This window comes from Spodoptera frugiperda, chromosome 12 (genome assembly GCF_023101765.2).
Source record: "Spodoptera frugiperda isolate SF20-4 chromosome 12, AGI-APGP_CSIRO_Sfru_2.0, whole genome shotgun sequence".
Lineage (NCBI taxonomy): Eukaryota > Metazoa > Arthropoda > Insecta > Lepidoptera > Noctuidae > Spodoptera > Spodoptera frugiperda.
The window spans coordinates 7,324,751-7,350,020 of NC_064223.1; the positions used below are offsets into that span (position 1 = coordinate 7,324,751).

General features: G+C 34.2%; 5 protein-coding genes and 1 long non-coding RNA gene across 10 annotated transcripts; 3 read left to right on the forward strand and 3 right to left on the reverse strand.

Annotated features, from left to right (window-relative positions):
* Positions 1-21: 21 nt before the first annotated feature.
* On the reverse strand, positions 22-1,951 carry LOC118262420 (uncharacterized protein C9orf85 homolog). The gene is made up of 3 exons (XM_035573748.2): positions 1,482-1,951; positions 1,299-1,393; positions 22-272 (listed from the first exon to the last, which is right to left on the reverse strand). The coding sequence occupies exons 1-3, from the start codon at positions 1,791-1,793 to the stop codon at positions 98-100; spliced, it is 582 nt and encodes a 193-aa protein (XP_035429641.1). The 5' UTR covers positions 1,794-1,951; the 3' UTR covers positions 22-97.
* A 431-nt stretch (positions 1,952-2,382) lies between these two features.
* Positions 2,383-3,872, forward strand: LOC118262421 (U7 snRNA-associated Sm-like protein LSm10). Of its 2 annotated transcripts, none has more exons than XM_035573751.2 (4): positions 2,383-2,636; positions 3,220-3,398; positions 3,503-3,620; positions 3,695-3,872. In XM_035573751.2, exons 2-4 carry the CDS (start codon positions 3,259-3,261, stop codon positions 3,836-3,838), a joined length of 402 nt encoding a protein of 133 aa, XP_035429644.1. In that variant the 5' UTR covers positions 2,383-2,636; positions 3,220-3,258; the 3' UTR covers positions 3,839-3,872. The 2 variants fall into 2 exon arrangements, with proteins under 2 accessions (XP_035429644.1, XP_035429642.1); XM_035573749.2 differs by having other exon boundaries at positions 2,385-2,636; positions 3,236-3,398.
* A 93-nt stretch (positions 3,873-3,965) lies between these two features.
* LOC118262418 (cryptochrome-1) lies at positions 3,966-13,503 on the reverse strand. Of its 4 annotated transcripts, XM_035573744.2 has the most exons (12): positions 13,338-13,503; positions 12,879-13,042; positions 12,641-12,705; positions 8,122-8,412; positions 7,663-7,914; positions 7,390-7,574; positions 7,139-7,310; positions 6,830-7,055; positions 6,586-6,726; positions 6,103-6,254; positions 5,398-5,600; positions 3,966-5,094 (listed from the first exon to the last, which is right to left on the reverse strand). In XM_035573744.2, the coding sequence occupies exons 4-12, from the start codon at positions 8,385-8,387 to the stop codon at positions 4,310-4,312; spliced, it is 2,382 nt and encodes a 793-aa protein (XP_035429637.1). In that variant the 5' UTR covers positions 8,388-8,412; positions 12,641-12,705; positions 12,879-13,042; positions 13,338-13,503; the 3' UTR covers positions 3,966-4,309. The 4 variants fall into 4 exon arrangements, with proteins under 4 accessions (XP_035429637.1, XP_035429639.1, XP_035429636.1 ...); XM_035573746.2 differs by lacking the exon at positions 12,641-12,705; XM_035573743.2 differs by lacking the exon at positions 12,641-12,705 and having other exon boundaries at positions 8,122-8,440.
* Positions 13,504-14,389: 886 nt separating this feature from the next.
* On the forward strand, positions 14,390-16,814 carry LOC118262419 (60S ribosomal protein L8). Its single transcript, XM_035573747.2, has 6 exons — positions 14,390-14,542; positions 14,699-14,851; positions 15,679-15,835; positions 15,967-16,170; positions 16,419-16,577; positions 16,662-16,814. The coding sequence occupies exons 2-6, from the start codon at positions 14,714-14,716 to the stop codon at positions 16,775-16,777; spliced, it is 774 nt and encodes a 257-aa protein (XP_035429640.1). The 5' UTR covers positions 14,390-14,542; positions 14,699-14,713; the 3' UTR covers positions 16,778-16,814.
* A 215-nt stretch (positions 16,815-17,029) lies between these two features.
* LOC126911301 (uncharacterized) lies at positions 17,030-18,446 on the forward strand. Its single transcript, XR_007705819.1, has 2 exons — positions 17,030-17,303; positions 17,541-18,446. It is a non-coding gene; the product is annotated as an uncharacterized LOC126911301 (long non-coding RNA).
* Positions 18,447-19,744: 1,298 nt separating this feature from the next.
* On the reverse strand, positions 19,745-25,244 carry LOC118262416 (cilium assembly protein DZIP1L). Its single transcript, XM_035573741.2, has 9 exons — positions 24,842-25,244; positions 24,678-24,745; positions 24,270-24,437; positions 23,455-24,180; positions 23,058-23,318; positions 22,540-22,973; positions 22,315-22,465; positions 21,231-22,231; positions 19,745-21,136 (listed from the first exon to the last, which is right to left on the reverse strand). Exons 1-9 carry the CDS (start codon positions 24,954-24,956, stop codon positions 20,767-20,769), a joined length of 3,294 nt encoding a protein of 1,097 aa, XP_035429634.2. The 5' UTR covers positions 24,957-25,244; the 3' UTR covers positions 19,745-20,766.
* Positions 25,245-25,270: the final 26 nt, after the last annotated feature.

Consider the following 25,270-nt stretch of genomic DNA (forward strand, 5'->3'; position numbering starts at 1 on the left):
ATGAAAATAAAATTACCTAAAAATTTTATAAATATTTTTATAATTGGTAATATTTCCAACATATTTTATGTACATAGGTTTGAAGTAATGATATTATTTATTTAGTTTCTGGTTCACTATCTGAGTTAAATTCACCATCATCATCATCATCATCACTAAAATTGAAATCATCATCGTCTAGGGCAATGCTGTCCATCTTCAATAGCATATCGTCTATCTGTGCTTTTATTTCTGGTGTCAATTGCTGACCTTCCTCTTGTTTGTTTATTAACCTGGAAATAATATTAAATCCAAATACAGTGCATGAAACAAAAGGATCTGCAGGATTATAAAATTATTGTAGATTGATAACATTGGGCCATGATATGAAATAAAAAATGCTGCTTATTGTCTGTGAGCAGCCAGTCGGTAAGGACAAGAAAATAGCAATGTAAATGATAATTATCTAAATAGTATGTAGATGACATGTTTTATATACATACATTTTACACTTCTAATTTAACATTATTAAAGGAGAAGGCTCAAAAAAAACCCAGGCCCGGCGCAAACTATACGTATCTCAGTTTATCAGTATAAATGAGTAATGAAATGCTATATAGGTACCATCATCGAAAACGATGGCTAAATGTTGGAAATTGATATTTATTTTTTAGCATGGATTAATTTTTATAATTGTTTTGATTTATGAAACTAGTAATATCTTTTGTTTTATTGAGTTAATACGCTTCGTATACGCCGTGAGCATCAATTACAGATCACCCCCTCATCAATACAGCGTGATATAAGACGTTTTATATAGTAGAGGTAGTGGCAGAAATGCAATTGGCGAATATTATTGTTCATGCATACATGGGAAAAGGACGCTCGGTTGTTGTGCCCATGTGATGTCCATCATATACTACCTTGGGTGGGCAAGGCACCAAGATGGTTTTGTAAATCCCGCACTTTCACTACAAAACGTAATATAAGATGTAGAAATAAAATGATTGAACTTTGAATAATCTGATACATGATGTTTTGATAATGTATACATTTGTTTTAATACTTTCTACTCGTAATATCCTTTAAATATCATCATCATACCAGCCGAAATACGTCCACTGCTGATCGATTTAAATATAGTCCCTGACAAAAAACAAATAGCAATTTCCTACATTTAGCCATCGTTTTCGACGATGGTACCTATACGGGATTTTATTACACATTTATACTGATAAACTGAGATACAAATCGTTTGCGCCGGGCCTGGGTTTTTTTCCCATACTTCGTGAGCATTCTCCTTTTGTAGAAAGAATTACCTCATAATTGTCCGCCGTTTCCTCTCTGGTAGATCTTTTAACATAGCTTTTAAATCAACATTCTGGGTCTCTTCAATAGTTGCTGAATCTTGATTCTGAAAAGTGGGACAAAATATTAAATCTGGAAAGATAACATTTGTAGATTTTAATAAAATCATATTAGGAAGAAATTGGTTAGTTTACCTCAACTGGTTTGCAACATTTAGCGCACAATGTTTTCTCTAAAGCGCACTTAGTACACAACATGTGGTAAGCATGTTTTATTGTTTTCTGCTCACAGCCCACACATTTTCTCGGTGCGGTTAATGGCTTATACTTTTTATATTTTATCTTCCATTCAAGTATATCTTTGCAACGTTTGCAAACACCAGTTATCTCCAGTGAGTTTAAAAATTTAGTTTTACGACTTGTATCGTGTAAATCATTTTTAAACGCAGTTCTATTTTGGTGTTTCTGTGGCCGTTTCCTCACGTTACTACCCTTAGAGGTGCTCATTTTCTGGATGTCAAGTATTCGTGACTACTTATTTACTGTATTTTTTTCTTCTTTTATTACTTAATATTTCACAACACTGAATCAACTTATCCGATGAATAGGTTATATTCCAATCACCAATGTTGTGTATGTTGACATTAGAACTACTTGACGTTTACAAGCATTTTTGACATGTTATTGTCATTGGGTTTAGGGGCTACCCATAAACTAGTCATCCAAATTTTTTGTCACTATGGCACGGAGGCTTTTTGTCTAAATATTGTACACGCCTTTTGTCCAAATTTTAGCACCCTTACAAAACATTGCTAATATTGACTTGAGACTGAATCACCCGGATCATATCCCATGGATAAACAATCATCCGATCATAGTAACTCTTCTTTTTCTTAAAAGGTCAATAAAAGAAACAAGTATCAAAACTAGTAGTCGTGTACCGGGTTGCTGTAGGTAAATAGGAGGTCCTTCTATGTATAGGTACGATACTAGCAATTTTGTCGAACTGTATGTAACTACATTCACATGATTATATTGAACGCATCTGTTCATTCATGGCCAATTTTTCTTTTCATTGACAGGCAATGACATATGTCATGTCATGCTAAATGTCAATTATTACAGATAACAAAAATAGCTGCAACAACAACTCAGCTGATTGCATTATTTCAAGATATTTATTTACTTTTACCGACTCGGCCGGTGTGTGCTGAAGCAGTGAAGCCTCAATCAGGACGATTACTTAAAAAGTGATTTAAAGACTCACTCTTTCAATGCATTAGATGATTATAGTTTGTTACAACAGGAAGCAACGCGGAATTCCCGAATTTGCAGATTAGAAGAAATAAGGTATCTACTTCAGACTAATCTTGACAGAATTAACATAAATAATGACTATATCAACTAGAACACTAGTTCAAATTGCTGCTTGGGGTGGATTAATCGTCAGCGGTACCGGATATTACTTACAAAACCGTATTATTGATAGGGTGAGAGGTTATGACTACTATAGAAATGCTTTAAAAGAATTACGAGCTCATTCTGGTGCAGTTTTCTATCTAGGGGAACCCATCAAAGATAAGAAATTTAAGCTGAGTGACACTGATAATAACTTTTCTGATGGCAAAACAGCTAAATTTAGAATACCAGTTTCTGGACCTAAAGAAAAAGGGACATATTATTTCTGGGCTGAGAAAAACAGTGAAGAATGGAAAATAACTAGAGCAGAGTTAGAATTAAAATCTAAGCCGGATTCAAGACTTGTCATAGTAAAGTAGAAAATAATTACCTTTTAAGTAGTAAAAAAAAATGTTATTATTTGTATGATAGAATAAATTATTTGAACTAGCCAACTACTATTTTTCATTTATATCCTATTTAATAAGTAGCTACTCCAGCTTCTTGAGTAAAATTTATGAATATGAAAGAGCAGAACTTTTAAATTGCAGATAATACATAAGAATAAATAAAAATGTTTATTGGAACATCAAAAGAAAAATTCCATTTCCACAACACTTTACTGTGTCTTGTTCAAGCTATGCAAGGAAGGAATATAACAGTGGACCTGCGAAATGATTCTTGTGTCTGTGGAAGAGTAGCCAGTGTAGATGGGTAAGGAAATTAAATCAATTGTTATTGACATTCATTGCTGAAGTGTTAAAACTTAACTACGAAATAATGAATATCAAACTAAATTCTTCTATACTTATTTGCAGTTATATGAACATTTCTTTTTCCAATGCAGTGTACTGTGATCCTCAAGGAAATGAATATCAGTTTGATGATTTGTTTTTACAAGGTCGTAATATTAGATATGTGCATATACCTGAGACTGTAAGTATAACTTCCTGATTTATTTCAGTTACATGTATTTGAAGGTGAGATGTTTATAGTTTTCTTAATTTTAGGACTCTATGTTATCAACAATTCAAAATGCAATAGGCAGAGGTAAAAGACCAAAACCTGATAGGAAGGATGTGAAGAAGTCCAGAAAAGTACAAAAGGCTATGAAGCAGCATATGGAGACTGTTGCTTTATTGGATATGAAATAGTTGTTAAAATGCATAATAAATGAATATTTTCTAATCTTTGTTTTCTTGGTGAAAGGTAAAAATCAAAACCTATTCTGAACTCTGTTAATTGTGAGATCCAAATTCAATTACGAAATAAAAGAAAAAATTGTATAGAAACATTTATTAGCTAACATTCTTGTAATTTTATCGTAAAATTATAATTATTCACCCTAATTTTAGAGATCTGCCTGGCCGGATATATTGTCAGATTTTCCAATTTTAACATGCACATATTGCACATAATTGTTTTTTTCATGTTACTTTGACCATATTATATGTATTGTTCTTTTAGTTTTTTCTTATTATTATCAAATCAATTAAGCTGTTTCATTTGGCTTCTTTGACAAATTATTTATCTTATAAAAGACATAAGTTTCCAATTTACTGTCCTCTTGGGCTTGGACTGTACTTATATAGATTATGACTAATTAATGTTGTAATTATTCTTACTTATTCCTGATTCTCATTTGAGGAGTTAAATCCACATTCATTAGACTGATTATTCTGGCAATTTTCATTTGATATTGATCCTTCGTCATTTATTGACATTGGATGCAAGCATGTGTTCTCAATAGCTTTGTCTTTTGTAGCTTCATTTTTATCTTCTTGGTTGAAGGACATGTTGGTGTCGTTGAGCTCTCCCTCGTACGGAGGCGGCGCCTCATTGTGTACGCCTGATAGTCGAACACCGTTGTCGGTATAAGACGATAAGTAATATTTCTGTTTCTCGTAATTGAAACTATTAATTTTTAAAGTTTGTTGTGCGAACAATTCATTTTTATTTGACTGTTCATTCTGAAATATTTCTTGGCTGTTAGAATAGCCTTGAACATAGTTGTTGATAACTAAGTTTTTGAAGTCGTAGTTTTCTTGTTTAGTTGATTGTATGTTGTCGTTGATCGGCGTTTTGTAAGAACCGTCTAGTTGACCATTTACAATATAGTTTTCCTTTGATTGTGACGTACAGTTAGAAACTGTCTGTATAACATTGGTGTTTTGCTTTTTCTGTACAATGACAACTTGTTTAAATGATGGCTTCATAGACCGGTGGTTCATTGGTTTTTGGAATACGACATCGTTGTCTTTATAGGGTATTATTTGTGGCGTTGTCGTCGGAGGTTCAGGCGCCTGGCTGCAGAGGTAGTTAGACTGATTGATGCTGGTGATAATCGAGTTCGGACTCGGTGACGACTGCATCACATTCGGCCTCTGCACAGCATTCGGGTTCAATGTCCCTAAAACCAACAGAAGTTTCTATGAGTACGACTTGATATTAACATAATTATTCTATTAAAGGTATACTACCTAGGTACAATACAATAAAAAAATAGCAGTCTTAAAGTTTGCTCAAATATTTGTAACCTTGCGAGACATATTTGCAACAAGAATGTTGTGACGTCACTTGATCAGTGACGTACAACGCACAAGGCCAGTACCGACTATACCGTAGTACGAAGAGAACAGAGGGCAGAATCTATCGGGAAGCGTTCATCATCATCAATCTATTAAATCAATTATTATTATTTAGTTCAATTTACCTTGCGGTTTGTATTTCGCGAGTTGCGCATACACTTGCTTGATGCGTTCTATATTGACTTGAGACGCTTTCGAATGGTCTACCATGGGTAGCGGATAGTCGCGGCCAATGATGCACCGTGCCGACTGCTGCACCGACTCTGGAGCCACCCACGGCTCATGGATGTACCGCGTCGGCATATTCTTTAACGCAGGAATGTATCTCCTGTAAACACGCAAACAAAGAAATTCGTCAAATAAAGCAATAATCATTGTCTGCTTTAGTTTATTCGCTCATTATAATATCGTATCGGGATGTTGTCAACAAAAATAACGGTCACAAAATGAGAGTGTACGTCAAACGAGGCGAAAGCATCATTGACCGTCATCACCGGCGCCGCGTGTCGTCAGCGCTGCGTCACCCTCTCGAACAATAAGTTGCGCAACATTGCGATCCGACGTAGTGTGTGTTAGAACGGAGACATGTACCTCCGGTACAATGTACATACTAGTGATACTCGTCTAATTACATCGTAGTGCTCATACGTGGGTAAATGACTAACCACACTGTGTTAAGAATATTTAAGCTGAAACTACGACATCTGCCACAATCGACCTATAGGAACAACTTGGAGCTTTACTCTGTAAATAAAATTATGTATTTAATAAAAATACTTAAATTTAAATTCTGCATGCACGGCAGTACAAATAATTTAAAAGCTACATACCTTATGAAATCACCGTTAGGATCAGTTTTGCGACCGAAACGGACCGGACAATAGCAGTGGAAAAACTGCTGGAAGAATGATGAGCACGAGAGCCACATCCACATGCCAGCATTGACCGACCAGTCGGCGTCGAGAAGCAATTCATCGAACACCTGCAGGAACGGGGACCCTCCTCAAATTAATAGGTGTCGGCAGCACGGCGCTCTTACAAACAATTCATTAAACTGGATCGCAGAGGCCACAAACGAAAGGATTGATGATTAAACACCTAAAACTTTCACACTCTCTAGGTGTTGCAATATTTAGATTACGTGGAACTATTCCATATTGCAGACTTTGTGAACAGTGCAATAAGACAGGAACTGTGTACTGAGGTGCATTCGAATATGATAAACATGTAAAACTCAGATAGTTGTTTGAGTTTTTGAAATTAAATTCTAAATGAAATGACACTAAAGTACTTAAAAAAGTAGCTCTTCTTGCCTTCATTCCTTCTTCCCAGGAGATCCACAAATCTCCTCTAGTTAGGAAGCAGGCCACTGCATGCCTGGCTAAGTGATGGATCCAGCCTTCCTCTCTTAATTGTATCATTATTGCGTCTATCCATGGGAACCCAGTTTGACCCTAGAATAAAATATTTGTATTCAAATAAAGTAGGTAGTAATTAACTAGAGTTTAATTCGAAAATGATCGCGTATCGCGTACATAATAAAAAAGTAGTACTTACGCTAGCCCATTTTGCTAGAGCTTCTTGGTTCTTTTCCCATGGAATTTGGACGCATATGGGATTCCCTTCCATGCGATCAAAGTTAGGATTACGTGTCGCCGCACAATAGAAAAATTCCCTCCATAGTATTTGTCCATGAAGAGATAGTGGAGGTCTTACTCTTTTGACTCTCTTATACAATTCCGTCAACTGATAATAAAATAATCTCGTCGACAAACAACCGAACCTAAAAAATTAAAATTAATATATAATATAACTCAAGTATTTAATTTTTTTAACATTCAAAAGTGCTGTCGTAGTCATATATACCTTAAGTATGGTGATAAACCTGTTTGACTCGCCAACAATGACTGCGGGGTCATTTTTGGTCGACCGAATGAAGCCACCCAGGCTTTTCTTTCTAGATGTCGTTCTAACCTAGCTAGAGCTTCACTCTCCCCTCCAATCCAAACGGGAGGTTTTAATCCCTCGGTCTCGAATCCTGCAATTATTACATAAAAATAGGTCATTTAATTGTTTATAATAATGCCTAATTAATATTAATAGGACAATATAATTACCAAGTTCTTCGAGAGTCGGAACACCAAACCGATCGTCGTGGTCATCGGTTACGGGCGTGGTTGCACCGTTCAGCGTTTGGGCCGATATCGGTGCTTCTGCAGGCGGAGGAGGAGGCATACTGGCAATCAATGCCTGAAACTGGTGGTACGTGAGAGGCGCTTTGCCACCATTTCGTTCTATAATTCTAAAAATGTTAAAATATTTGTAATTAATTTATTTAAATTTGTAAATAACGTGATGTACTTACATAATAATTGTTTAGAATAACTTACTGATCTAGTTTGTATAACGTGTGGGACACACGAGATGTGACAGTGATGCCGACCTCGCGGCATTTTGACATAATGTTGTGATCCCGCACACGGCCGTACGGCTCGGGATCCTCTTCGAAGGTCAACGCAGTGGTGCCCCATTCTCGGAACAGTTTAGGTAGAGCATCCGCGGGTTGCCCTCGCACCACGAACAAACGCGAGTTAAGTTTCCGTAAACTACTATCTAAGTCTTCCAAACATTGCAGCAGAAACCTGTCAAGATAAGGTTTATCGATTCAATGAAACAAGCATAAATGCAAGCGTAGCAACACCTACTTACGTAGGTACACACGCAAGTGTGTACTACGTCTGTAGTCTACGTGTGCACGGACTATGACTCAAACGTCTCATGCAGAGATTAAATCATTATTACATTTTATTTGGTGGCAATAAATTTATGTAACACATTCAAAGCTTTACCTCCATTTGTTGATGCCAACATTAGAAGAACTAGCGAACCATGGATCAATAATGAATACGCATCTGAAGGTTGCTGCGTCTAGCAGGCCCTCCTTTAACGCTGGGTTATCGTGGAGGCGCAGGCCTTTCCGGAACCAGTGCACGATGTGCTTGCCATTAGAGCGGCGAGCGGCCGGGGGCGGCGGCGGCGGGGGCGCGGGCGCCGTGGCGGCAGGAGCGTGCGGACGTACGGTCGGCGCCGGCAGCGTCTCCGCGGCAGCTGACATCTTTACGTAGTTACCCACATCGCACCTGGTGTAGAATAAGTTACTTTTGATATCTGGAATCGATTTTCAATACACACATACTATAATAAGTACCGATCAAATATCCATGTAGACAGTACTCACTCGTGAAACACTCTTTTCACCACCACCCTGTTAATAAGAGAGCTTCCATTTTTTTATGGATTTGGTCATTTCTTCTTTTAGTAGTGATTAAAACAGTTATTGTTTGTTAGTTATAGTAAAGTCTCCCGATCGCTTTACGACCAAGGTGGCAAGTCTAACTAGACTAGCCCGCGCAGAAGGTATTGTAGTGCACAAGTGCTCACTCTGAACACGATGGACCGGAGAGTGGTCAGGCGCAGGACCAACGGCTTTACGTGCTTTCCAAGGTAGTTACCGATAGCTACAGTAAGCCGGTATGTCGGTACCTACATAGAATTAGAAAAAGCGATGAAAGCTGTAAGTAAAACTGATGATTTGTGAAATTAGGAATGTATTCCTAATTTCCTGAAGGATGATTAACTGATGTTAAAGAAATGTCAAAACAATTAAACATACGACCTTAAGGGCGATCACGTATTCCAAGGAACAACGCAGTTTAATTCAAAGTTTATTATATTACCTACTTACAAAACAAACAGTCTTGATTCTTGAATAACACTGAATACTACGTTTCATGACATTATGCTGATATGATACAAGCTAAGTATTACGCAACTTTATGCTATTTTGTTTACGTTTTGCTGAACTATATCATTCCTAAAGCACTTGCAGCCATCGTTGTTTAACACGCTAAACGCCATAGGGGTCAATGGTCACTGGCACTAGCAGTAGCAGAAATTTTGCCTTTAATAGTTTTCTGCTGGTAGTCAAATAAGATCTTGAAAAAATAATTAATCATCATGGAGCTTTATACATAAATAATTGCTCCTGGCAAATATAAATTGATTTTAATGTTTAAAAAAAATATCACTAGCACTATGTAATGGATCATTAGCTATGTTTTGCTTATGAGCATACGTTTAATACGTTGATAACTAGATATATCAGTACCTACATTATGTACGTTTTAGTGAGCCAACGAACACAAATCTGAGAGACCAACTATTGTGGGAACTTGCATCATGTTTAGTCATTAGAAAAAAAAATACACGTGGGTCAAGAAATCAGAATTTACAGAAGTTGTACATTGTATCTATTATTATACATATTATATTACCTACATAAATGCAACATTATGTAATCGATCTATTTACCGCTAATTGGTTATTACGTTATACAAAGAAAATAAACGCATTTGTATACTTTACGTAAATGATTGAAGTCATAATTTTCCATCACAAATTGAAACATGTTATGTGGTGGGTGGCAGTTGCGAAATGGGGTGCGTGGCAACTTTCTTACCAGTAAAAAGTTAGCGTATTTGCGAAACAAAAAATTCGTTAGGAAAGCTTACAAGTTCATGCTGATGTCGTAATGTTCAAACTGAAAGAAAATTTCCTCAGACGTTGGTTTTCTAAAGAATTGTTTGGGAAATCTCCTTTTAATTAATGAAGAAATAATAAACTAATTATTTTGCGGACTAGGACTGAACAAACGGCATTGATTATAATTTATAAATAAAGCGACTACTTAGGTAGCTACTATTTGCTACCATATCAATAATATTAGTACCTATTTCTATTGACTTCTAATAATAGACTATTGCTTAGGTTGGGAGTTTTAGGTTTCCTATAACTTAACACTTCAGTAGTATTCACTTAATATAGGTATACGAATACAAGTATTCTCTCATCGTATTTTAAACATGATAATTACTTAATTGGTGGGTTGGGCGTTTGTGTCATGGAGTACTAGTTTTTGATATATCGTAAATAGAACAAGTAGTTAAAGAAACTAAAATAGTCATCAAACAGGCGGTCCTATGGGGTGTCATGTTCGTAAATATTGAAAATTATATTGAATAGCCAATTTAATCGAAAATCTTTAGGTTAACGAAATTTAACTCTATATCAATATTCAATGCATAAATCGCGTAAGATTTATACTTACTTATTACTTATCTATTAGCAATCATTGTTTGTTTTTATATTTAACTTTTTTTAAAAAGAATCTCTCAACAGGAACCTGGAGTCTATTGATTTGTGTAACGGTGAGGCGTGGGTGTGACTACCTACTTATAAGTAGGTATACCTATACAGTTCTTTAGCTAACCTTTCGAGGAATAACGACGCGACCTCAAGTTATGCAACTTGTTTTAGTTTCTAGAAAATAATCGTAGCTGTAGTGTAGTGTGTTGTAGGTACCTACCGAGATTATGAAAACAATTAGGTAGGTGTTAATATAAATACTCTATACAACTGCATACCTAATTATTAGTTAACGGCTTGCTCGGGTAACTGTTCGACGAGGAACTCGACTAGTTTCGAACCACGCTAAGAACTCATAATGCATGTTGTCATTGTGTTAAAACATGAATAACAAATCTGCCATTAATTGACCTTGATACTAAGGTATTATAAATTTTCGAGTATGCTATGTAAGCATAGCATACTCGAAAATTTATAATACTAGGAATGGTTAAGCACCAAATACAGGCTTTTAATAGATACAGGCTTTTAAAAAGGTAGGTAAAGATTATTTTGGACTTCGACGTCGGCCAGAAAATTCACGCAACGATAAAGCGGCTACTGACTAGTTCAGTGTCGGTCAACATTATACATTCTCATTCAGACTTTAATCTGTGTACACTAGTCATATTAATTAATATATCGACGTACAATAACATAGTTATAGCGGAATTTATTGTATGACACGATATCTGCAAGTGAGAATCAAAAGCCGTTATGCGTCATAGGTGCTAAATCTACCTAGGTATGTGTATTATGTTGGCAACATAAAATCGATGCTTTGTAGTACAGCACCTAACAACTATAGATTTACTATTTTATTAGACTTTTTAGCTCGATACATAATAATTGATCAGTAACCTGTTCTTAAGACTTTATTATTTGTTCTTTCGTCATTGTGTTCAGGTGCACCATTCATAAACGCGAGATACGCGTAGTGTTTATCGTGCGCGGCTGTTACTAAGTGAACTATATACGAAGTGCATATGTACGAGTATTAAAGATAAGTAGATAGTTACAGTATAACCGATATAAAAAATACGTAACGATAAAAACGTCACTATTGAAAAGTTACGATAGTAAATCTGGCGAACCCCTCGTAAGCGCGACTTCTAAGTACGAAGTTCATAGTGCAATTTCCGGGTAAACAGAGTGTGTAAAAAATAATTGATTTACTAACTATTTGTGGAAAATTATTTATCATGTAATAAACTAAACATATTACTTTATAGAGCAAGTTTATTTCGATAGCAGAGTGTAGTGCGACGCGCGACGCCTACGCGTTTTTGAAACAACAGACTAATGATGTTGTGATGTACATTAGAGAATGATGCACTTCTTGCTAAAATTGCTGCCAAAAATATTGTAAAATTATCTAAATTAGTTACCTAAATTGTTGAATTAAAATTTAAGTGTAATAAAAACTAAATGTTAGAAACCACCAAACATGTTTATGAAGATACCTACCTGTCTATCTTGTTGCAAGTACAGTCAGGTACAAAAATGAATTCAATCAATGCTAATTTTTTTATGTCAACCAAAATGGATATAGAACTTGTTGCTTACTCCTATATTATTGATATAGGTAGATATTATGAATAAATTATGATTTTAACTTTCAAATTTTTTTACTTTGTACATATCTCCATAAGAATAAAATCTTATAAGAATCAAGTTAAAAAATAATAGATTTAATTAGAATACTTTTGCTCAGTAACAAGGTTCCAATATCATTTACTGAAATGGTACTGGCAACCTTGACAAGGTAAGGCAATTAAACCTTCTAATAGCCTCAGAACTGCTACTTAAGTTCTTATGCAAAATAATAATCTACTTAAAAAAAAGGTAAAGAAATTTTAATGTAATTTCAAATTCAAAACTTTAAACCAATTTAATGACTTGAGCTATTGTTACTCTGAAAATGTTTTAAGACAAATAATTGCTATGAATAGAAGCAAACTGAACAAAGGAGTGATGAGAATAAAGGCAAAACAATACACATAATAAAATGGTTCATAGACAAAGTAATACAATTAAAAAAAAAATGAAGACTGACATAGTTACAGCCAAATATACAGAGGTACTTACATCATCATCCTGATTATTTTTTAAAAGTAAACTCACCATAGTTTGTTTATTGTCTAACCCAATCACAACATCCCACAGTAAATAATTATAATATTTTTAAGCTGAAATTATTGAAAAATCTTTTTTAGTAGAAAAAGATGAATAATTTCTTAAGATACATTAAATTTATGTTAATATTTTATAAAAAAAGATACATTAATTATAACTATAACTCATTTTGAATGTGTTGGTAGACAATATATTACATAAATGAATAATTTAATAAAACACTCACCTTTATAAATTTCCATAAAATAGTTTTCAAGTCACAGTCCAATAAATGATGTTGCACAAAATTAACTTATAGCAGCTCAATCACAAAACTGTTACAGTATTTTATTGATTACCATTCAACTTCTCATTAGCACTCAACTATAGAATCAAATTAAACAAGTCCCACTGAAAGGTTTTCAAAACAAACTATTTAAGAATATAGTAATACAGATAACAATTGCTCATGCAACAGGATTCTACTCCTTCTAGAACGTTTAGAATATGTTACGTCGATATAAGGGAGGAGGTAATCACAGAAGTGGCGTACAAAACTACTGAATTATGAGAATTATAGAAATGTCAGATCCGTCCACGCCACTTGCAACGTGACCACAACGTGACCTAAATGTTTGTATTATGCACACATACAAATGTGTTTTTCTAAGACGTAACAATCACGAAACGTATTCTAATTAGATACCTTTTTGCAAGAGCTCTTGTAAATAATGATTCAGTCAGTTACAGTCCGATAAATCACAATAGCAAAACGATTAAAATAAACACTTTTATTTATTAATTTATCAAGTGCTCGTAATTTAACCGTATTAAACAGATATGACTATGACAGAATATTGACAATGACATTGATAGATTTCTGCATTTGACACTTTGTACTTTACGAATGTCAGAATGACGTTAACGCGATGCGTTCAAAATTGTAGAAATGGGGTTAACAACTGTCAAAGTGTTCATCGATGGTCCAATATAAAAATGGGTGAATTTTTAGACATCATTATCATCAGCCGAGAGACGTCCACTGCTGATTAATGGCCTCCCTCTTAGTCATCCAAGTAGAAATGGACTAATGCTCAAAATTGATAAATACTGGGTATTAAAAATTTTAATCTACAAATATGAAATTCGAGATTATGTTAGAATGTGACTATAAAAAAATTATATACAGCTAAGCTGCTTGTTCTCATTAAGTATCTATTCGTAAATATTATATAAACATATTACACTAACATACCATCCTAATATAAATTAATTAGCAATAAGCAGATTGGGTGAATTATTAACGAAAACAAATGACATAAAAATATAAAATCTTTTTTATTATTTAACATAAATAAGTGAATATGTGATCCAATATTATTGATTATAAGAAAAAAATACCTTCAACGAACATTCCACCTAAAGAATCATCACGATTTTTAGAGGTTTTTATGCAAAAGAGTAATATGTAATAGCTGCCACTCCATCTATGCTGACGTCATCTGAATTTAAAGTTTCACTGGCTAACTCTGTTTTAGTATAGAAATCAAAGAAATAAAGAGTTTAGAAATGAGAGTTGATTGCCATTCAAGAAGAACAACAAAAAAAATGAATTTAGCATGATCAGTTTTATATATAACTTATATAGATGAATGAGTTTTTTAATGATATTTCCCTTTCTGTACAATAATAAGTCAAGTAGCCATACAATAATAAGTAGTCATAAGTCATTATTAAATTTTTGCCTTGAGTTACATCGTAAATATCACTTGTTTTTTGCATGTTTTCCGTTAGTTATTAGTTATTGCCAGTAGAGTAGTTGCCAGTATAAAAAATATTTTCTATTGCAACTGGCAAATTTAGCGGTTTGCAACATTTGTGTGTTCTTTCAAAAGTGACCGTCTGAGAAATGTACGTAAAATTTGAGGTTTTAATTTTAAATCTTAATATATCGTAATGTATATTAAAGATTTCTATTTGGAAATTATAAAATAACAATCGTTCTATATGTATTCTTCGGAAAATGGTTTAATTTTACGTTTATTGCAAAACATTGAATTATTTCAGTGACGGGACGTAATCATGGGTCGTGTGATTCGTGCTCAGCGTAAAGGTGCCGGTTCAGTGTTCGTTTCGCACACTAAGAAAAGGAAAGGAGCACCTAAACTCCGTTCCTTGGACTATGCTGAACGTCATGGTTACATCAAGGGTGTCGTAAAGGTTAGTTTTCATATCAAAACATTGTGTACACCAAGTGCAAGAGTCGTGCAGCTTTGCTAAGTTTTCTCTATTTTACTTTGGACAGCATGAACTATATCAACTGACTAGTAACTACCCAGCTACATAATTATTGTACGTCTTATCGTAATAGAAAAATTGAGATTATTTTCGAAATGTTGAGGCTCTATCAACAATAACTGCAAGTGCTCAAAGGTTTAATAATGGGCAGCAGCGATAGAGTAGTCTGTGTAGTAATAGTCTAGTAGACTAAGTAATCTTTGGAATCACACGCGTATTGTTATTAGAACTGTTTTAAAACCTAAAATATACGAATATAACCTCAAAATCTAGTCAAATATCAATATGGTTGCACACTGCAATCATAACAATGATTAACTCGTGCATCGTTTATCTTCTTTCTAATCGGTCTAGTTTACTTATACTTCATGACTGGTAACTACAATTAATTTATCATTTCATGCATGTTACATTACAGTTATAAATAAAAGTGAACAATAGACTGAAACTCAATAGTTAGTGTGGTTACCCTTGTACTGAGTTTTAATATTACTCATAAACGTAACGTCACACCTTTTATCTCCCGAAGGGGTAGGCAGTGGTGCACATGATTGCATTAATATTACTCTGCCATGAGTAAACTGACCTAAAGACACTCACTGACCTAAAAAAATATATTAGGATACTCATTGACCACATTAACAGTTTGTTAAATTAATAATTTCATGTAAGCCTTTAAATGTAATTATTATCAAAATACATGAAACATGTTACATATTATTATTTCTTAATTATAATTTGTTCAATAGGACATCATCCACGACCCTGGTCGTGGTGCCCCTCTGGCAGTTGTTCACTTCCGTGACCCCTACAAGTTCAAGACTCGCAAGGAACTGTTCATTGCTCCCGAGGGTCTGTACACTGGCCAGTTTGTCTACTGCGGCAAGAAGGCTACCCTTGAAGTTGGTAAGTTACATTTCTTTTACTGAGAACTTAAATTTATTGTATTTTTATAAAGTTTGCTAAAATAACACTATAAAGCTATGTACCATTGTATTTGTGAGTTTGTTTTGATAATATTTTTTGTCAATTTCCAGGAAATGTCATGCCCGTCGGTGCTATGCCTGAGGGTACCATTGTATGCAACCTAGAGGAGAAAATGGGTGACCGAGGTCGGCTGGCTCGTGCCTCTGGAAACTTCGCCACTGTCATCGGCCACAACCCTGATGCCAAGCGTACTAGGGTTAAGCTGCCATCTGGTGCCAAGAAAGTTCTGCCATCCAGCAACAGAGGCATGGTTGGTGAGTAAATTGATCCAAACATTTCATTATTTTTTTTATTTTTATAGTATCATCTAACTGATGAGTAAAGGTTAACCAACTTTTTAAAGAACAACTCTCTCAAACTTTATTGAAAATGATGACTTTTAACTTACCTACTCTGACAATTCATTGATTACACAAGAGGCTCTTTCTGACTGCAAATAATTTGCATAAAAATATTATTCCGGTTTTTATAACTTGTTACTGAACACTAATTCTTTCTGCAGGTATCGTTGCCGGAGGTGGTCGTATTGACAAGCCCATCCTGAAGGCTGGACGTGCCTACCACAAGTACAAGGTTAAGCGTAACTGCTGGCCATACGTTCGTGGTGTGGCTATGAACCCCGTTGAGCATCCTCACGGAGGTGGTAACCACCAACATATTGGTGAGTATTTCAGCTGCATTATTATTGTATATTTGATGAATAATATTTAGAGATGTGTGGTATGATACTTTTTAATTATTACAGGTAAGGCCTCGACTGTCAAGAGAGGAACATCCGCTGGTCGCAAGGTCGGTCTTATCGCCGCCCGCAGGACCGGAAGAATCCGTGGTGGAAAGACCGACACCAAGAAGGAGACGTAGACGTATTTTTATCCAAAATAAAATCTATAAATTCCAATCTTACTTTTAATCTCCTTATACAACCCTTTTACAAAATATGGCAATAGGTATTTTTAGTTCATATGACAAGACAGTAATTGGTGAGTTTTGCATTTTATTATTGTGATTCTAATTATAGATGGGAACTTGTTATTAAAAATACTTTTTGTTTTTAGTGGAAACCACTCGCCTACTTGAACTTCATTTATCGCGAAATCTAAGAACTATGTAAGTATAATATTAGTTATACTGTTCTCTCTAGCTAAATAGTAGTTTTGTAAGTTGTTACAGATAAACAACTCTATGAAATTATTTATTTTTCCATGATGACTTTTCACTTACCTACTCTGAAATTCTTTGATTACACAGAGGCTCTTTCTGAAGTTCTACAGCAACTTTTATGTCGCTATTTGTCAATAATATTAGTGCAGTAATATGATTACCCTTGCTTTACAGATCTTGTGGTTGCCAATATCACCATGGAGTACACTCACCCATAAAACAATATGTAAGTATGTACCTATGTCAAAAACTTAAATAGTGACTTGGTCATGGGTGTCTGTCACAGATATAAATATTTTGCTCTACCTGGGCTGATAGCAGCACTATGACATGATGACTTTTACTTACCTACTCTGAAAATACTTTGATTACACAGAGGCTCTTTCTGAATTTACCAATATTATTTTTATAAACTGATACAATCTGTATTGAATGTATTGTAATAATGTTTCTATTTTTACAGATTTCCCTGTCTGGTGAAAATCGTCATGAAGTCGTCTATTATTCTACAACATAACATTTTTTGTTTGTTCGTAAATAAAGTTATGTGGAATAAAAAAAACTATTTCATTTACCAATCCAACTATTTAGTACTTACCGAATAATTATCTAAATCTAAGTAAAGATAATATTGAAATCATTATTTATGAAAACAAAGAATTCACATTCAAAACAAAAAAAATATAAGTTGTGCACACCTACTTATATTCTGCCTCCTTTATCTGCAATGCAGAATGACTGTACAGTTTCCTTTCGTACTACACAAGAGATGTGCAACGTAGTTAGAGGCACCTCAGTAAAGCAAATATTATGTAGGTAGGTAGGTAATAAAAGTCCGAAGTACAAGTAAATTAAACGTAGATATTTATTGGGAAGTACCACATGTGCATTTCTGCCTATCCATTTGAAAAATAAAAGGTGTAATGTATTTTAAATTTTTATTTTATGTCTTTAGTAGGTACATAAAAATTTACATAATAGTCCAGTCAAATAAGGCAAAATTAGGTAAGAATCTCGGAATGCGAGATACCCAGCTGTAATTTTGTATATACTTGTATATTGACCCCTAAAACTTGTCTCAAAACCTACATATGGTAGGGTGTAAGCAACCCTTAAAATTCAGGGTCAAAGGGCCCAAAAATAGTTTTTTTGCGGTTTTTTCGAAATATCTCATTTCCTATGGGTTTTTGGTAGTTGTATTCTATAGCAATATTGTGAAATACAAAATTTTCTACAACTTTTGTTTAACCTTTTGAACGCCACGGACGTTTATAGACGTCTAACGAAATCGTGCCAAACACGCCACCGACGTCTATAGACGTCAAGAAAACGACATTTTTTAAATACAAAATAAATATACTAAATTAAGTTTTCTGTGTTTCTTTTTCCTATTATTTCAAACTACTTTAGTGAAATATTGTAAATTGACACAAAGATATATTCATTATTTGAATTCACAAGAAAAAACAATCGTCAAATATTGCTAATCGAAATCCGTAAAATTGTGTATTTCCCCACGCCACAGACGTCAAGACACGTCAGCTAGTGATGGGTAGGTAAGGTAACTTATATTCCAAATTTATGAAATATTTTATTGAAAGTAGCTTACTATTACTTTGACAATTACTTTTTACTGACAAATATTCGTATCTGAATATTCCTAATGTATAATATTTAAAAAAATGTGGAAAAGAACTTATAATTGATATCCTTAAATCGATAGTTTACTGTCCACTCTCGCGCATCCCTATGTAAGAGCTCATAGACAGTTACCTGTACGCCACAGACGGGAATGGACGTCAAGCGGTGACGTCATTAGCGCTACGGGAGTCTGCTAGTGCTTTACTACATTTATTATTATGATCGGTGGTAATATTAAAATTTGAACAGCAAAAGGACTTGGATGACATAAGTTTGCCAAGTTTCGAAGAATCCGACTAATAATTATATGTAAAACTAGCGACCCGCCCCAGCTTCGCATGGGTGCAATGGTGATATATTATACCTGTATTATACATAAAAACCTTCCTCATGAGTTACTCTATCTATTAAAAAAACCGCATCAAAATCCGTTGCGTAGTTTTAAAGATTTAAGCGTTCATAGGGACATACAACATGACAGAAAAAGCGACTTTGTTTTATACTATGTAGTGATGATTAAATTGTTTTAAATAATAAAATATTATTATTTTTTATGTACCACAATATCACATGATCACATCCCTACTCGCATGCGAGAAAGTTGTCAAAAGTCGTGCCAGCCACGCCAGAGACGTGTCTTCACGTCGGCGGATGACGTCACGAACCAGATTAGTGATGTACCTTATTATATTATTGATTTATTCGTTTGTAGTTCTAATGTTTGCTTTTAGGTTGCTTAGAACTTAGTAACTGCTGTTTAATGATGGTATGATACCAAATAGGGTCAAGTTAAATAAAAAACCAATGCAACGAATAATATTTATTTAAAAAATATAGAACGAAAAGCACGGATTCATTGGTTATCGATAACTTATCGTTAAGATGTTGGAATCACTATTTTTTTTGTAGGTTTTTGTACTGAATTTGTGGCTTGGCGTAGAAGGGGCGCCGATGTGTTTACGCTCTGGCGTTCAAAAGGTTAAACTTTTTTTTATACGGTGAACCGTTTTCGAGATAGAGGGCGGAGAGCGCGCGGTCACTGCATCTCTTCAAAAATTTTTTTTTCGTCTAACCTATCTGTGATGGTTGTCTATGGATAGGACATTAAAAAATACGTCGTGGTTCCTAAAACCATTTTTCGTCAAAATCAATCGTTTGAAAGATAGACGCTTCCAAAGTGGAAAAATGAGGTCTATAGAATGTGTCCTGCCCTCTAACTTTTAAAATAAGTGAGTAAGAAAACTAAAAAAATATATGCTGTAGATTTTAATGGAAACTTTCAACGAAAATTGGTTTGAATGAGATATCATAATTAGTTTTTAAGAATTGATACATTTAAAAAAAAACACACTTAATTTTCCACTTTCTCAATTCTTTTAATCAATTCTTAAAAACTAATTATGATATCTCATTCAAACCAATTTTCGTTGAAAGTTTCCATTAAAATCTACAGCATATATATTTGTTTAGTTTTCTTACTCACTTATTTTAAAAGTTAGAGGGCAGGACACATTCTATAGACCTCATTTTTCCACTTTAGAAGCGTCTATCTTTCAAACGATTGATTTTGACGAAAAATGGTTTTAGGAACCATGACGTATTTTTTAATGTCCTATCCATAGAGAACCATCACGGATAGTTTAGATGAAAAAAATTTATTTGAAGAGATGCAGTGACTGTTCGGTTCACCTTATAAAAAAAATTTATACAAAAGCTGTAGAGAATTTTGTATTCTACAATATTGGTATTAAATGCAAATACCAAAAACCCATAGGAAATGAGATATTTCCAAAAAAGCGCAAAAATAAGATTTTTGGGACCTTTGGACCTTAAAATTTAATAGTTGCTTACACCCTACCATATGTAGGTTTTGAGACAAGTTTTAGGGTGTCAATATACAAGTATATACAAAATTACAGCTAGGTATCTCGAATTCCGAGGTGAATTCCTAAATTGACTGGACTATAAGGCAATAGCACGACTTAACAAAAATAACTTTACTTATGTAGGTACTTTTTGTACTATAAATACTTGTAATCCTTATTCAATCAAAAAGATTCATTCTTATTTACTATGCCATCCATACTAAACTCCGATATATCTAAGTCACTTTCATCTTTGGCAGCAACTCTTATAGGCTTAGGTTTCACGAATGTTTTCTGAGTTGTTACCGGTACACTTTCAGAATCGTCTAGAATTGAACTGCCGAGACTGGTGTTACTACCAGCCAAACTTGAGGCTTTTGTCATTGAACCAGCCAAAACATCCACTGCTCCAACTAGCGGCGCTGTAGGAGTGTCGTTCCGTCGTGCTAATTGTGATTCTATCTTTAGTTTTAATTCGGCTATCTTCGGACTGGTGGTGTGAGTGGTTATATTTTGAATTTTCGTGTCATTTTTCAGCGGCTCGTTTTCAATGCTGAAAGTAAAACGATTATGTTTAAATTAGGATGTAAAAGACATTGGGTACTTACAATGAAATTACTAGAATTTAAAAATTAAGTCATAGGTACCTGGATATATCCCACTCGTCAGCATCGAGATTAACCAAACCTAATTCATATTTTTCGTTTCCATCACTTCTTTCAGTAATACTTTGTGATGGAGATGCACTTACAGATTTCATTTGAATTGCGTCCATATCAAAAAGTACCTTCTTTTTATTCAAAGACGACGTTGAAGAAGCGTTCTTCAAAACACTTTTTGTTTGTTTGATAATATTGTCGGTATTGTTACCCAATTGATTCTTTTTCACAGGTAAATCTAGTGGTGATTCCGCATCATCACTGCTGTTTTCATTGTTTCTTGCTGGTGCATTGTTTTTGCTTCCGTTTGAGTTTGAAGATCGTTCAATCAAACTAGTGACTGATTGTGTCCGCAATAACTGATCATCACTAATAGTATATTTTTTTACTAATGAGTGGTTGTAGTCAGCAGCGGCAGAAGAGGGTCTACGTGCTGGAGACTTAATAAGGTTCTCAATGGATTTTGAGGTTTGTTGTACTTTTGTTGTATTGTAATATTTGTGATCGCTTTCATCTGAACCATCGTCAGAAGTTGTAGTTACATGTTTCACAATTTTAGGAGAATTATTCATAGAAATCTTGACATTTGTCTCATGATCTGGTGGTACCTTCGTATGTTCTGGTGTTCGTATAACTTTATTCGATACATTTTGGGCAGTCGTAAATGTTTTAAGAGGACTGTGTTTTGCAGGTACAGGGCTAGTTGATGCAGAACCCGGAGGAGTTTTCAATAAAGACATCGCGCGTTTTGCAACTTCAGCATTCAACGATTTTCGCTTATCTTTAGCGTTTGTGTCATTCATTTTAACTAACGATAATGCCTTCGTTTTGACATTGGAAATAACACTTGTAAAATGTTTGAACGGTTTTGTTGTCTTTGTGGGAGAAACGTAATCCTGTATTTGAGGAACTTCTTTTTTCAAATCTGTTGTACTGGCGTCCAAATACGCTAGAATTGTATGCCTCACTTTTTCGTGGGCAGAATTTTTCTGAAATAATACAAAACTTGTAATATTTATCATAATATCAAAATATTAGGTGCTGACTGGCACTAAACAATAAATTACATTACCTTTGCTTTCAATTCTTGCTGCTGGTGTATTTGTAAACGTTGTTTTTGGAAGACACTACGAGGTAGTCTATGTTTCAGTGGATCCACTCCAGACGATACTAATCGGCTATTTACTTCTTCAGTTATTTTCGCCCTAATAACTTTCATCGGGCTGAAAGCAAATATTAAAATAGGAATCAAAGTTTTACAAGCATTGTGGTCAAGGAAAAATTTAGTAAACCATACCTTCCAGGAATAGGGAGTTTCTCAGGAAGTATGACTTCTTTCGAAGTCTTAATGTGATTAGATTTTGGCTTTTCTTTCTTTACTTCCCCTTTTCGTTTAATTGTGGTCTTTTCACTCAATATCTGCATTTCTCGGCCGTTAGACTTCTGTTGATGCGTTTCTTCTACTTTTTTTACTTTATTTGACTTATCATTGTTGTTATTTATGCTTCCTTTTGTATCTAAAGATTTTGTTTGTAATGGCTTTTCTATTGCTTCACTTGAAGTATCCGATGAGCTGGATGATGCAGAGCCAATATTTAATAATTCTTGGGCCTTACGATGGAGCTGTTCCAGGGTTTTGCGTTCAACTTCTTGGTCATTTTTATTTGTAATGGTTTTCTTTTTCATGGGTTTTTTTCTAGTATCAGCATAGTTGTGCTTCTTAGAAGGTGTCTAAAATAGAGCAAGTTTTTAAGAACCTATTCTAATTTTAGGTCAATCAACAATATGAATGTTCACACACATTTAGGTACTTACCGGTGCATCATCAGTGCTGTCAATGTCCCCGTTTGTTTTAGCATGAATACTTTGCTGTAATAATATTTGTAGCTGAGCAGCTCGTTCCCTCTCTGCTTCTGCGAGAGCACGAGACTCTTTAGCGTCTTTGGCAACATCATTCAACTTCTGAAGCAATAGTTCATATTGCCTAGATTGAGCTTCTGCCCGGTTTGACCAAAGTAATATTTGTGCTTCGGTTTCTTTGCTTCGATCAGCCTTGTCTTTTTCAGTTCTAATCCTCTAAAACATTTTTTTACCGTAAATAAAATGTTAAAATACTTACCTAAGTACTGATGTCATTTACAACAAAGTAAGTAGTTAATGATCGTATTTTCTACAATATCAGAATATAAATTAAGAGGAAATGTCTACTTACAGAATCGTTAAGTTCTTTTTTTAAAGCTAATATTTCAGCGCCTTGCTGTTTTATTGTTTCATGTAATTCTATAATTATTTTGGGCTCAGTAGGCAAAACATTTTGACTTTCTTTTTCTTTAATAGTTTTTATAGATTCAATGATTTGGCTTCTCAACTTATCCATTTCTTTATTGTAATTTTCGTGCTCCTCTTTTTTCCATTCTTCAATTTTGTTCAATAAGTAATCTTCATTGTTGGTGGATACTTCCGCATCCTTTACATCTTTTTTGTTTTCTTTGACTGTATCATCAGTCTTAGATTTAATTTCAATTGTTGGATTACTTTGACTTTTTGTACTTGCTATAACCAATTCCATTTCTTTCAATTTATTTTTAAGTTCATTCACTTCTGCACTTAACTTACTATTTTCATTACTTGTGGCTTTTTCTAGTTTATCTCTCTGCGGTGCTTCCACGACATTTGGATGTCTTCTAGCAATATGGCTAGTCAAATACAATTGATTCAGAAATACTTTATCGCAATAGCTACATTTATTGTATTGTAATGCATCGTTCGATGTAGCAGGAAACATATCGCCTTTATGAGACAGAGTTTTCAAAATCATGGTAGCTATGTTGTCATTACCGTAAGGCAAGGGAGTTTTAAAATTATGCCGAGATCTCTTTCTTAGTCTCCTTATTTCTTCATCTCTCTCCCGAAGATCTTTTTTGCATGTATCTAATTCCTGTAAACGAATTTTATTGGTCGGTATATACTTTCGTTTTATTGCATGACAAACTTGTCAGTTGTTCCTAAATTAATTAATGACAATACCTGTGCCAGTGAAGTTATTTCTTCTCGTAATACGTATACGCTCCGATCCAGGTAATGACGGCAAAATTGTTGATATTCAACAGCCAGCTGGGCAAGTCTAAACAGTTTCATAACACCTTCGTCGAGTATGCGAACATCAAACTCGGATTCTATAACGCAATCCAAAATCTGTCGAACAACCAGGCTATTAAAATTATTTGTAGCAATAAACAAATGGCAACTTATTTTCTGATAGCTAGTCAACAAGTTGATGTCTATTGGCAACAGGTACCTAATGAGGTTGGTTGGTACTTATAGTTTAACTGAACAAGATGAATTAGGTAACTGAGTATGTATTATGTATAATTGTAGGTAAAGGTACGATCTCCTATATAAAGAAAATACGAATTTAATACTTAAAGTACTTACGTCATTCAAATGTTGTTCAAGGATAACAAATTTTCTGTCTTTTATCAAACTATCTATATCTATCAGTCCTGTAACATTGTTAAATATTTTGTAATAACTAGTTAATAATTATTGAATGTTATACATAATTTAAGTTATCAAGAATTAATAAAATTGGTACTCACTAATTTTGTTCCAGTCTATATGGATACGCGGTCGATGTGTGTTAAAAGTGAACCCTGATTCTTCAGCCAATTTAGGGAAATGATGATGAAGTTCGAATGACGTTTTACATGCCATTTTCAAATATTTTAAATAATATTTTACACCATTACATGAAAGAATAAAGTTATTAGTTTTATTTACTACAGAGATTGACAATACGATATCAATGTTTGTTTATTTGCGTTACCTAGCAACGCTGTGACAAACATTGGGACCACGCTCGTTGAGCATAGTGATCAGAGTTACATGAATCATTAGGTAAACTATGACTGACCTTTTTTAATTTTTATAATTAGGTAGATATTTTAGAAGTTTAAATTTAGTTTATTTTTTTTGTATTTTGTCTCAGTAGATTTGACCTTAATACTTGAGGTAGGAATACAATTTAT

Bases quoted from the DNA above. Each gene is read 5' to 3' on its own strand.
- LOC118262420 (XM_035573748.2), bottom strand. From the start codon at position 1,793: ATGAGCACCTCTAAGGGTAGTAACGTGAGGAAACGGCCACAGAAACAC. The intron at 1,394-1,481 runs GTAAACTAACCA...CCCACTTTTCAG, and splicing joins AATGTTGCAAACCAGTTGAG to AATCAAGATTCAGCAACTAT. The intron at 273-1,298 runs GTAATTCTTTCT...TATTATTTCCAG, and splicing joins AAACGGCGGACAATTATGAG to GTTAATAAACAAACAAGAGG.
- LOC118262421 (XM_035573751.2), top strand. From the start codon at position 3,259: ATGTTTATTGGAACATCAAAAGAAAAATTCCATTTCCACAACACTTTA. The intron at 3,399-3,502 runs GTAAGGAAATTA...ACTTATTTGCAG, and splicing joins AGAGTAGCCAGTGTAGATGG to TTATATGAACATTTCTTTTT. The intron at 3,621-3,694 runs GTAAGTATAACT...TCTTAATTTTAG, and splicing joins ATGTGCATATACCTGAGACT to GACTCTATGTTATCAACAAT.
- LOC118262418 (XM_035573743.2), bottom strand. The intron at 7,575-7,662 runs GTAAGTTATTCT...TAACATTTTTAG, and splicing joins ACGTTATACAAACTAGATCA to AATTATAGAACGAAATGGTG. The intron at 7,056-7,138 runs GTATATATGACT...TTAATTTTTTAG, and splicing joins GGTTTATCACCATACTTAAG to GTTCGGTTGTTTGTCGACGA.
- LOC118262419 (XM_035573747.2), top strand. From the start codon at position 14,714: ATGGGTCGTGTGATTCGTGCTCAGCGTAAAGGTGCCGGTTCAGTGTTC. The intron at 15,836-15,966 runs GTAAGTTACATT...GTCAATTTCCAG, and splicing joins GAAGGCTACCCTTGAAGTTG to GAAATGTCATGCCCGTCGGT. The intron at 16,171-16,418 runs GTGAGTAAATTG...TTCTTTCTGCAG, and splicing joins CAGCAACAGAGGCATGGTTG to GTATCGTTGCCGGAGGTGGT.
- LOC118262416 (XM_035573741.2), bottom strand. From the start codon at position 24,956: ATGGCATGTAAAACGTCATTCGAACTTCATCATCATTTCCCTAAATTG. The intron at 24,746-24,841 runs GTGAGTACCAAT...ACAATGTTACAG, and splicing joins TATAGACTGGAACAAAATTA to GACTGATAGATATAGATAGT. The intron at 22,466-22,539 runs GTATGGTTTACT...ATTTGCTTTCAG, and splicing joins AAACTCCCTATTCCTGGAAG to CCCGATGAAAGTTATTAGGG.